The 13,186-nt window shown below is 34.4% G+C and overlaps 1 protein-coding gene across 2 annotated transcripts; it reads right to left on the reverse strand.

Annotated features, from left to right (window-relative positions):
- Nucleotides 1-1,629: 1,629 nt before the first annotated feature.
- On the reverse strand, nucleotides 1,630-9,541 carry LOC104901111 (cysteine-rich receptor-like protein kinase 10). 2 transcript variants are annotated; one of them, XM_010688654.4, is made up of 7 exons: nucleotides 8,625-9,540; nucleotides 4,665-4,802; nucleotides 4,409-4,527; nucleotides 2,841-3,051; nucleotides 2,472-2,709; nucleotides 2,214-2,364; nucleotides 1,630-2,123 (listed from the first exon to the last, which is right to left on the reverse strand). In XM_010688654.4, exons 1-7 carry the CDS (start codon nucleotides 9,409-9,411, stop codon nucleotides 1,809-1,811), a joined length of 1,959 nt encoding a protein of 652 aa, XP_010686956.2. In that variant the 5' UTR covers nucleotides 9,412-9,540; the 3' UTR covers nucleotides 1,630-1,808. The 2 variants fall into 2 exon arrangements, with proteins under 2 accessions (XP_010686956.2, XP_057246989.1); XM_057391006.1 differs by lacking the exon at nucleotides 4,665-4,802 and having other exon boundaries at nucleotides 8,625-9,541.
- Nucleotides 9,542-13,186: the final 3,645 nt, after the last annotated feature.

Below are 13,186 nucleotides of genomic sequence, written 5' to 3' on the forward strand. Positions count from 1 at the left end.
GAATGACAAGCAAACACCAAATAGTTCAGAGATACAAAACCAAACCCGGTTTTGGACAGAAAACACAATTGTTTTTAATTAATAATCCAAGCTGAAATTTTACAAGAAAACAGATAACTATTTATATTACCATAAGTCAAAAGTCCACGACCAACAAAGATCTATAAATACTATTACAATAAGTTAAGAGTTGGAAGAGTTATTTAACCTGGTTTTAAGACCTTTCTCCATCTTTCTGCAAATCTCTCATGATTAGCTAATCCAACGTCCAAGAAAGTAATGGGAGGGTTTCCTACACTTGAACATATTTTCATTCATAGGTCACACGTCCCAAAATGTGGAAAAATGGTTTTTGCACACTCATTTCTTCTTTTGGTTCCAGCAACCTTTGTGGACTTTTCTTCTTTCTTCAAGCTAGGAAAGTTTTTTGAGTGGCTTTTTAACAAGAAGCCGCCTCATGGTTGGTAAGCAATTAGCTTAAGCACATAGGTAACTAAGCACCTTACGAAATTCAGAAGAAAATTTTAACAAAAAATTACAAAACTGGTTCTAAACACCGGCTAAGTAACTAACACTCTATAATACTTACTGCTAATTAAACCTAAACACTGAACTTCTAATGCATTGTTCTCATTATTTACAAGAAGATTGACAGTAGGATTAATGGAGTTAGATGCTCCTGCATCATATTTTATGTGCTAAAATGATGAGTAGTGTTTGGGGGAGTACCTAAAATAAAATTTCAGATGGTTAAAATGACTTAAATGATAAGTTAAATTTTTTACGTTTTCGAATTCAAAATCAGGTAGCTAAATTTCTTGTAAATCTTTTTAAAATTTTGATAACAAGTAATTTGCCAAAAATAATTTATCAATTTAAGCAACTAACTTTGCCAAACAACAGTCAGTCCGATTTCTTAACAGTTTCAACACCTTATTAGTTTCATTTTTATTTTATTAATTTCAATTCGCTGATCAATTTCAGTTTATTTTCAGCTAGTATTGTCAACCAGAACCGCTCTCTTATACGTTTCAACAACTCCCTTATTAGTTTCTCCTTCTTTTCCGAGTTCACTCATGGTACACCCTGGTGTACCATAAACATGGTACACCCAAAGGTACTTTTGTAATAAATTAGAATTTTAGGTGCTCATTTGACACCAAATTTGTTCATATGGGCATTTTGCTCATTTTACTCATTTGCTCTTTTTGCTCATTTTGTTCATTTTTGTAATAAAGGTGTTTGCTCATTTTCTTAAATAAGTAGAAATGTTTGCTCATTTGTTCATTTTGCTCTTTTGGAGAAAATAGTCTTTGATGTACCATGAGCATGGTACACCAAGGTATACTATAAATATTCTCTTTCTTTTCCACCCTGCTTGCCAAACAAAGGCAATATATTATTCTATAATTATAAAGATCTACTTCATTAGGTGACGTCTTAGTAAATGATATACTTATCAATTCATTATGCGTTGTCGTTATTAATGTAGTAGCTTCTTTTACTTCTACCACATTTTCTGATTTTCACATATGAAGGAGGGGGATGCGATAATTGTGAAGTGAAATCTTAACTTTACTTCTTCCCTACGTTAGTAGTTGCTCTTGCAACAATACATACTACTGGTGATGAGTAAAAAAAAAATCTTATTGCCAATTTAAAAAGGCATAATCAGGCTACTTTCGTATATGTTATATAATTAAGGTATAAGAAACAATAACATATGAAAAATTCTTGTATTTTCAACTAGCATAGCCTAGATAAAAACCTAAAAGAGTAGTAAATTGTATATCTTCAACATCCATTGTCTATCTTGCTTCAACTTCAGTCACAGATATATCATTTATTGACAAGGGCATCGACTTACTCGTCGATTGATCAGAGCCAATGCCTTTCACATAGCTTTTGATAAAGAAACCTGGTTGTTGTGGCATTGGGAGGGTGATTGAGTGACTGTCCAACATAAGCACTGCTGTCGCCATTGTAGGTCTGTCATCTATTGACTCTTGAACACATAATAGGCCAAGGTGCATACATCTCATAACTTCATTAATTGGGCATGAATCTTTTATTGATTCATCCACAAACTCCAAAGGCATCCCATCCCTCCACCTTTTCCATGCCTGCATATTCAAACATCAGATACGTTCATTACATCATTGTATCATTTTCTTATTTCATGGCAAAGAAAATGAAGAATTCGAGGAACTCACGAAGCTTAGGAGGTCCTCAGCATAGCCTGATTGGTAAAAGCTACTGTTCTTCTTGCCACTAATAGTCTCCAACACGAGCACTCCAAAGCTATAGACATCAGACTTAATAGAAAATTGCCCGTGCATTGCGTATTCAGGAGACATGTAACCACTACATGCAAAAATTACAATGGAACACATGTAATACTAGTATTTCTTTGAATGTACTATTTTATTTTCTTTAAATTTGAAGAAGATGAAAAGATTGAATATACTTACTAGGTCCCCACAACTTTACTTGTATTTCCTTGAGTTTGATCTACCCCAAAAATCCTTGCCATGCCAAAGTCGGAAACTTTAGCGTTCATTTCCGAATCTAACAACACATTACTTACTTTAAGGTCGCGATGTATGATTCTAAGCCGTGAATCCTGGTGGAGATAGAGCATTCCTCGAGCAACCCCTCCTATTATTTTGTATCGTCTTCCCCAATCCAGTTGTCCTTGTTTTACAGGATCTGTGGGTTTATGCAGCACAAAACTAAAAATATATTACTAGTTCTTAATATCAATAATTCTACTTTGAATAATTAGAACAGCAAAATAATTCTACAACATGATGTTTTTTGTGATGCTATATAGCAATTACCAAAAAGAAATTGATCAAGGCTTTTGTTGGGCACGTATTCATATACGAGCAACTTTTCTTCTCCTGCTATGCAAAATCCCAATAGCCTCACCAGATTTCTGTGCTGAAGTTTGGCCACTAACAAAACCTCATTTTTGAATTCTTGTACACCTTGACCAGAGTTCTTGGACAACCTCTTAACTGCTATTTCTTGGCCGTTTGACAATGTACCCTAGGTGAAACAGATAACCGTACCAATTCATAAACTTAGAAAAAGGTTACGGTTTAATAATATAAGAAGATTCTGACTCTTCTTTGTTATCATTTTCTCATGCACATATGTATTAACACTGAACAACATATAATTTTGTTATAGGTATCCGATAAGAAAACATTTTGAGAGCCATGTTATATAACCATATATAATGACTATGTTTAATTTAGGAAAAATTGTCAGAAACTACCTTTTAAAGACACTTTTTCTAAAAAACTACCTTATATCACGTTTATTTTACAAAACTACCTTATAAGTGGAAATTTTTTAAAAAGCACTACCAAATATAAAATTTACTAACCATGGTCAAAATTTTTCTCATTGTCAAATTCTCACTGCAGCATTTTTCACTTTCTTTCAATTATTCAAACGAGGTACACGAGCATCAAATTGCATCTAGGTCATTAAGACAAAGATCCATTTATTGTAGGTTGGGTAAACAAATTGCCTTTGAGCTCCAGGCTATGCAGCAAACAAAAAGTTTGGTACATTAGTAATGAGAATATGCTAAATTCAAGCATATAACCATTTGCAAGCTAGTGAAAGCTTCTATGACTCCTTTTATCACTTGACAAGGAAAAGCAACTACTATATGTAAAATTATCAATGTTTGGGTGGAATTCTTACGCAGATGATAACCCAAAATAAATGTCGCTAAAACAGGGTCTAGATGTATGTATCTTTACACTATTTTGACATCGGAGAAACTTACAAAGAAAAAACCCCAAACAAAAAAACTCTTAAAACCTAAAGGTAGTGTCCCTACAACGATATGCTAAAACACGAGCCTCGGCCACTTGCCCTTTTGGAACATGAACCACCAGACAAGAGGCAAAGCTATTAGCTATCTTTACACTATTTTGAGAGAGACAAGATGTACATCTAAAACACTGCTAGACAGGCAAGATATAGACGTTCAAACACCATTACACCAACACATTTTATACCTTAATAAGTAAAAAATACAATTAAATGGAAGAACGAAACAACTTTTGCAGAAGACCATTAGAATCTTTTGAGAATTTCCTAAAAATCTTAATTTAAACTCTCAAGTAGAAGAATGAGATAATGAACTTGATTAGAAAAAAAAAAACCAAACATTGACGTTTTCTGTACAATCATTCGGCCAACTTTCGGTTCTCAAACAGAATAGTTAACCATGGTTACTAAACTTTACATTTGGTAGTGCTTTTTAAAGTTTTTCCACTTATAAGGTAGTTTTGTAAAATAAATATGATATAAGGTAGTTTTTTTTAAAAAAAGCGTCTTTAATAGGTAGTTTCTGACAATTTTTCCTTTAATTTATTTTGTTTACCTTAAAGACTCCCCCAAAACCACCTTCGCCCAACTTATTCTCATCTGAAAAATTGTTTGTCGCAGTTTGAAGGGTAAGCAGATCATATTGCAAGGACTCAACTTTTGTGAAATCTTCACCTACAAAACCATGGTAAATTATAAAACAAAGTTAAATAACTAAAGACGTGAGAACAAGGACAAAAACAGGATAGCACTTGTTCTGTTAAAAGTAATTAATAGATAAATATAGCTCAAGAAACTTATTTTAATCTTACCATATCCTGTGGGTACAGAATCACAATGCTTTGCTCTCTTCTTAATGAAACATACGTATATAGCAAGTATTGCCAATACGATCACAACTATAGGAGCAACAATGGCAATGATCACCTTGGCTGATACCTTCTTTCGGCCTGCATTATGTTTCTTCACAATTAACTTAAATGGAATTTTGCTTTATACTGGCAACATAATACCAGATTGGGGAGGAAGATTAAAATTAGAGATTGATAGAAAAGCAAGGATATCGGCTTGTGTGAGTAGGAAATAGAATTTTTTTTCATTTTTTTCCCATTGCTAAGCCTGAGTCTTGCATAACCCCGACCCTACTAACCATGGTTTATTTAGGTCTAGAGTCCTAAGAGCTGGCGAATTTGGATCCCAAACGTTTTCAATGACCTCCACAATTTTGCACTTTTTACGAGCCCATGATGATGCGAGGTCGTCTCTTGTCACAGATAACAACTATAGACTCTCACAATGTATATATAAGAATATGATTATATGAACCCCTTAAATCATATTCAAGGCTTAACACTTAAACTATATCTAATCAGTAATAATCCTAGAGCCACTTACTCACTTATAGATGAATCTGTTCGTAAATGATAAAAATCTAGATCTTCTTTCTTTGTCAACTACCATCCTTATAGATTTATGGCTACCAATGTTCAATTTCCACTACTAATATAATAGTAATTTATACTTCTCTGATTTTGGACTACCGTCCACATAAATTTACGAAATTTTTTGTTAGTCAGTTAGGATTCTAGACCTAAATACACCATAGTTAGTAGCAGTTAGGCAAAACTTAACAAAAGTATTAAAATTAAACATGAAATTAACATTTAAGCCTCATTCATAATGCGACTTTTGGGTAAATTAGGAAGTATGAGGATTAAAAATGGAAAAACAAAGAAGTTGAATCTACCTTTGCAAATCTCAAGAGTAGAAGCCTACCATATTAGAAATTTTACAATTTTCAATATGTTATTGATACTTCACATTTAAGAACAAAAAGAGATGGAGGCAATATGCAATAATTTCATATAGTTTTCTTAAGGAGGACAATGTCTCACTAAGTCAACAATCACTATAAATATGAATGAGAAGTGCATGAATGTTTAATTTCTAATTAATGATATGGTTGAAGAATAATTAATAGCTACTAAACTTCCATTGTACTTCCTTGTCTCTAAATAGAATTCTCATTTATGTTGGGCACAATAATTAAGGAAAAATTATAAGTGAGATTTTAATTGTATTAAATCATAATTTAAAATTGAAGTTCGTACACTCTTACTGAATTGTTTATTGAGAAGGTAGAATTTGGAAAGTGGGTAATATAATGAAAAATGAAAGCTAATTAAAATCCTTCCTCCGATCTATTTTCAATGGAACATTTGGTGAAATTACATTATTCATTGATCAATTTTGACTCCCATTCATCGCCATTATATAGAGAAAAACATAGTTAAATGGGATCTTGTTAGATTCGTCTTGATGCATATTATCAAATTATAACAATTTTTATTTTTTACGTGTGCACAACTAAAGATATTAATAATTAAAGAAGTGTGTTGAGTTGTGTAAAAAAGCAAACGTTTCATTTAAAACGAAACGGAATAATTATTAATTTAATTAGTGGACCCATACTAAAAAGGAAATGAAAAATTTGTTTAGAACATATATAAATATAAAAACGAAAACTTTATTTAAAGATGAAAAGAGAGTAATTTTTTATTATGAGCCTCAAGAATTCCCCCACCAAGTAAACATTATTGACTAGCTTCAACTTGGTAACATTATTGGGCTGAGAGTGGGAAATGACGTTGCTTTTGGACCTTTGATGAACCAAGTGGGTCTTTAGATATCCTGAGGTGTCATCTTCTTGAGGTTGCTCTTGACTTTTACAATTGTATTAGGTACTTGAATAGATTCTTGATTCATTTAACATTACTCATGATTTTTTTTATTCTAAGTATGGTAATGCCATGCAACAACAATTCATAGGTCATCATCGATGACGACCTCAAATCTACTATTTAAAATGTTTTAAGTGGCACTAGCACCTCAAGATAACAAACTTATACTTCCTCAAGAAATTTCAAATGTCTACCATCTTGGACCGACTTTTAAAAATTATAAGAAGAAATTTTCTGGTCTGTTTGGTACATGATCTATCCAGATGCCTATTATAAGTCACACATCTTCAACCCTTTTTCCTCCTTAAATTTTAATGCAAAATTTCAACAATTAATATGTATATAACTATTGATAATTAAAAAATATAAAAAATAGATATTAGAAAAATATACATAAAACGAATCTAACAAGATCCCACATAAATATATTTTTCGTCAACAATAAATTACAAAAAATAAACTAAATAAAGTTAGTAAATAGTAAAAGTCAAACAGTTATAAATAATAAAGCATATGTTTACTAAATACTTCTATCCTATAATTCCGATGTTTTATAAGTTATACTAGATATTTTGTGAAAGATAATACTCCCTCCGTCCCATAATATAGTGCTTGTTTCTTTTTTCACGGTCTCCAAAACGTAACTTTGACCTTTAATATCTTCAATTCCTTATTAATAAAAAATATAAAAAGTTGATATTATGAAACTACACATTGAGATGAATCTAACAAGATCCTACATGAATATGTTTTTTTATATATACAAATGAGAATATTCGGTCAAAGATTTTAAAGTTTGACCACCAAAAATGAAATAGGCACTATATTATGGGACGGAGGGAGTAATAAGTTTAGAAGATAAGGCTACAACGGCATAAATAAATAAATAAATAAATAAAACGGGGCATAAAGGGTTAGGCGACAGACAACCAGCCTCAATTATGAACAATATAATAAAACCATACCAATTGCCAACGACTCATCTGACATCAAACCATTAATTGCGAGTTCAACAAACCTCGCCCCGGCCCCACCAATAATGGCTTATAATATACGAGAATATCACGGCCGCTAGAGTAGGATTTGACTCTCCCACTCTCTTTTTTTTTTTTTTTTTTTCTTTTTTCTTTTTTCCCTTACAGACAGCATGGTTTATTTTCTAAACATATGCGGTAGAAAGAGGTGCTATAATTGTGTTCGGACTCGTGGTAATGACTATCAAAATCCAAAATCCAAAATCGAAAATGTGAAAATCAATTCATTTCCTTAAAAGCATGACACGTGAAACACCTTGCGTGTTTGCTGAATAAATATTTGAATTTGGATATCTGGAGTTGTTTTTCCTTATTAAACATTTACTTAATAAACTTTTGATAAGTAAATTTTCTACTAAGAAAAGTTTCATTTAGTTCCCAATTATTTTCACCTAAATTTCAGTATTAAAATATGTACTCCCTCTGCTATTATTTATTTGCTACATTTTTCAAAAAGGGTTGTTTTTTTTAATTGCTACATTTTCTTATTAGGATAGTTGGCCCACCAAAAAGTAATAGTATTATATTTGTTTCCCCTCTTTTTCCACCAAAAAGTACTAATTTTTTCTCTTTTCCCTACATATTTAATGTTAAAGGGGTCAAAAAGTACATTAAAAAAGAATGAAAATAACATCTCCTAAATTCTCGTGTAAACCAAAATGTAGCAAATAAATAAAAGCGGAGGGAGTAATTTTTAATAGAAAGAGTATGTTTTTTTATTTACAAATACAAATTCAAAAGATTCTAAGAAATCTCGTATTATAATATTTTTTAATATCTATTCCTTTTCTCAGTGATTTTTTTTTGGCTATTGTAACAAGCATTATCTAGATATATTATTAGGATATAAAAAAACATGTTAGGTAAAACATTGCTACATTAATCTCAATATCACTAACTAATATGATGATTAAAGTGATATATCGACAAACGTTAATATACAAGTGTTCTAGGTAGGCATTAGGCAAGGGAATATAAATAAAATAGATGAACTCACCATGCTCAGCAGTCTTAATGGTCGGAGACAATGAGAAATTAACAGCACCATTGTAAAACGGGTAGATCTCGTACCGAATATTACAACTAGGCTGCAAAATCCTTGCACCCTGCATGACTGAAAGCTTTTCAATTGCAGCCCTCAAGCATCGACCACAGTCATTAGCATTCAAGTCCGGTGTACACTGTTCTAACGCATACAACGTCACCAAACTAGTAAAATTCACCGTTTTTGCGGTAAATTTCATCCCGGACCGATTATTAGCTGTTTGGACCGCCATATCATTCACTGTTTTCCGCATAATTTCACCAAACGCAGTTTGATTACCATTTATTCTTTGTGTGTTCGTTAACATCACTTTAGGAGAATCATCCATTTTCCCTAAAAGAGATACGTTAGAGTATCGTACCATACACTCGTCGTACCATATGGTAGCAACGTTCGAGGTGGGACAGTATGTTCGTGGCAAGTCTGTGGTGGTGGCAGTTTTGACGCAGTCAGTGCACGAGGTGGCGTTTAGATCACCGCGGCAGAGGAAGAGGCCGTAGGCGGCATCGCTTGTGCCGTTGCCGACGGATGTGATGTAGAAGCCGGAGTGGTTAGTGGTGACGTTGGAGGAGAGGGAGTGGAGGAGGGTGTTGAGGTTGGATTTGTATTTGCTATTAGAAGGGAAGGTGGTGTTTGGGCAAATACTGTACAAGTAAGTTGGAAGGGAACTTGATTTTGGAAAAGTGAGGAGAAGCAAGATTGAGAACAGTATTAGTGAGGAGATCTTTGGTGGTGCCATGTTTTCGGGTGGAAAATGACGTTACTAAAATTGACAAGTAGTAAAAGAGGTGGCGATATATGTACTCACCCACATAGAAAACTATATGCACATTGTAGACGTGGTACGAAGAATTTATTGATAATTTTAGTCTATATGTTTTTTTTAAGGAATTAGTCCATAGTTTTATGATGAGGAGCTTATAATAAATATTTTCGCCCAAGAAAAGTACAAACTTTTCATACAGATTTTTGTCTATCGACTTATCATGTAAGCTCAGATTGGGTTAGATTTTGAACCCAAAGACTTAGCCGAAATCCTGTAAAAAAAAATGTTTTTTGTTTCGCTGTTGAAATGGTGGCGAACCTGTGGAATGTCCGTCAGTAATTAGGTGTTGGCCGAGACTGGTGAATTGTGAGCTATCCTTGTGGGGAATGCGAAGAAACTCCCTCCGACGCTCAAGTCATTAAGTGTTTGCGAAAGCTTTAGAGAGAGAAAACAAGAGAGAGAGAGATAAGCTATTTTTAGTATCTGAGAGAAATGTACCTGCAGAATAGTACCATTTGGCTATTTATAAAAGTAGTATTCATTTGACAAGATGCGTAATCCTTTAACACGTATACGATTGAGATAAGTCTGACTGGACGAAAAAATTCCCTTATTATTTTGTCCTTTTCGGTGGCCGCGAGCGTTATCCCGATCCATTACCGGGGATGGTTTGGTCCATTCTAGTGAGTTCGCATCCTAAAGGGTTTCGTGTCGGACACCAAAATGTGTATGATAGTAGACTTGGGATACTACCCATACAACTAGCACCCCAACATCATTTAGGGTTGTGACCTTTCATTGATGTTGATTTCGAGGAGGCGAATAAATTTTGCATGTTGTTTTAATAACTCTTTAATGTTGCCACGTGTTGGCCTCGGGTAAGACGTTGACTTTAAAAAGCGTAATCATTACTATTTCTGGAATCCCGCTCGTTTCCCCCCTTTTTAATTATTAAGGTATTCTCTGACGATGACACTTGGCGTGGATCTAGGATAGCAGTTGATAGGTTGTTTCATCATAACAATCTGTCTTAGTACTTAAAACACAAAATTGCCTTTTCTTTATTTTTTATTCTTTATTTCTCTTCCAAGATCATCACTTTCTTGCCCAAATCTTCTAAAATGGTGCTTTAGACCATATTTCTCTTATTGTGCTTAAAGAAGTTCGTCAAATTTTGTCACTTTTTCTGGGTTTGCTCGAGGGTTTCAACTTCTCATACCTCGACTTTTCTCCGATGAATTCTTTGTTTTCCGGCGCTGTTGGACTAGAAATTTCTCCTTTTGTGCCTTGGGATTTTCCTCTGTAACTTCAAAAGGCTTGCTCCATTTTTTCCGGCCGATTTTCCCGCAAGATTTTCTTGAGGTATCTATGTCATACCCCTTTGGCTTTTTGTTGTGTTTTTCTTTCTTAGAACTATGTCGCACCATTCAAATAGTCAAAATTTTTAGGGATGATTATATTTATGAAAGTGATCCCTCTTCTCCCTCTTGCCATAATGGCAGACAAAGTTCGTCCACCTCTAGTCCTAGGGAGGGAAGAACCCGTCTTTTAACTGACCTGCCCGTTACCCTAGATATGGCGAAGGAGCTTAGATCTAAGTTTCTTAACGACTGCTCTACCCCTGAGCAAGAAAGTTTGACTTCTTAGTACTTTTCCGCGAGGATGAGTGGTGATAGCAAGGGTTACGAGAGTTAAGATATCAAATCTTAGCTCGTCCGAGATCGCTATAGGGGAAAGCTCCAGTACGACTCCTAACTCTCGTCCTGAACCGATCCCTAAGCGGGATGATGTGGAGCAGTGGCTCGAAAACAGTGACCATCTGTAAAAGATGGCGGAATCATGCCTTACCGTTGATTCGATTATTGCCAGGTTGCTGAAGAGATATATGGATTCCCGGACGAATGGAAGGTGATAAACTGTCCGGTAAGGCACGTAACCATTTATGCCCACCATCTTGAGTTGGGCCTGCGTTTTCCCTTGGAGTTAGTGTTAGCCAAAGTTTTGAAGGCTTTCAACGTTTGTCTCACCCAGTTAACCCCTCTGACTTATGATCTGCAAATACGTTTCTATAACCACCTAACAGTATAATAAAAGATTAATTGTGTCCATAACTAACTAACTAAAACTAATTGACTACCCTAAACAATTTAATTAACAGAAAAAAATTAACAAACTATAGTTGACTGCACGTCTAAAGAATAGAGAATGAAAATGCAGCAATTTATGTTGTGTACTACTACTGCCTAAGATGTCCAATGCACAACCACTTTATACACTTTTTTTTTTTGCATATTCATCAGCCTCATTCTTTAACTATATATGGTAATAGCCACAGATATCTCGTACTTGGAAGAAACTTTCTGATTTCTGTTTTTTAAGGCAATCATCAACATCTATATACTTTTATTACTTCTTATTTTTTGGAAGAAACTTTTTGAATTTTGTTTTTTAAGGCAATCATCAACATCTATATATGCTTTTCAGGAGAGAGTTGATGAAATTCCTGAAGATTTGGGATCTATATATGCTTTTCATGGTAGTGCAAGACTTGGTAAGACACTATATGGAAGGAAGAAAGTACAACCTAGTTGTATGGTTAAGATTGATTTACATAAAGCTTATGACACAGTGAATTGGGACCTCATAGAGGAAATGATGACACACCTGAGTTTCCCTAGAGAATTCATGGGCTTAGTAATGAACTGTGTAACTACTCCCATGTATTCACTACTGATTAATGGCAGTATCGAAGGTTATTTCAAGCCTACCAGAGGACTGAGACATGGAGATCCCCTGTCTCCCTTGTTATTTGGGCTCTGTATGGAGTATTTATTATCCAGAATTTTATATAAGTTAGGAGAATTAGAAACATTTGAATCTCATCCAAGGTGCAAAGAAGTGAAGCTCACTCACATGTGCTTCGTAGATGATCTCATTATCTATTGTAAAGGGACCTTCTAATCCATATACTTGTTGTTGAGTGCCTTTAAGTTATTCTCTGAAACTTTAGGCCTCAAAGCTAACTCTAAAAAATCTGTTGTTTATACATGTGGGACACCAGAAGAGGAAGTACAGAGGATTGTGATAGCTTCAGGCTTTAGCAGGAGTAAACTTCCTTTCAAGTACCTAGGGGTGCCAATATGTTCAACGAGGATCACAAGATCCCAATGTGATGTAATAGTGGAAAGAATGACAGCTAGAATAAGAGTTTGGAGTACAAGGAACTTGTCATATAGTGCTAGAACACAACTGATAAATGTTATTTTGATGAGTTTGGATAGCTATTGGGCGCAAGTATTTGTGTTACCTAGGAGTATTTTGGAGGAAGAAAACAAAGTTTGTCGAGCTTTTTTATGGAGTGGTCACACTTACTCTCAGAAAGCAGGGTGTGTAGCTTGGGAGAACCTGTGTTGGAGTAAGAGTTGCGAAGGTTTAGGGTTTAGAGATGTTAAGGTGTGGAATAGAGCATGCCTAGGAAAATATGTATGGGCAATAGCATCCAAACACGATAATGTGTGGATCAAATGGGTGAACTCAGTATATCTCAAGGGATCCAGCTGGTGGGATTATAAACCTCAAATAGGAGCTAGTTGGTATTGATAGAGATTTGCCATGTGAAGGAAGAAATTAAGGGAATCTACGCAGAAACTGAGCTATGTTCCTTGAGTGCTTACTCCATTCAAGCAGTGTATGTCAAGCTCAAGGGGGAGAAAGAGATGGTTACATGGGATATAACTATATGGAACAG

The sequence above is a fragment of the Beta vulgaris genome, chromosome 8 (assembly GCF_026745355.1).
Source record: "Beta vulgaris subsp. vulgaris cultivar EL10 chromosome 8, EL10.2, whole genome shotgun sequence".
Classification (NCBI taxonomy): Eukaryota; Viridiplantae; Streptophyta; class Magnoliopsida; order Caryophyllales; family Amaranthaceae; genus Beta; species Beta vulgaris.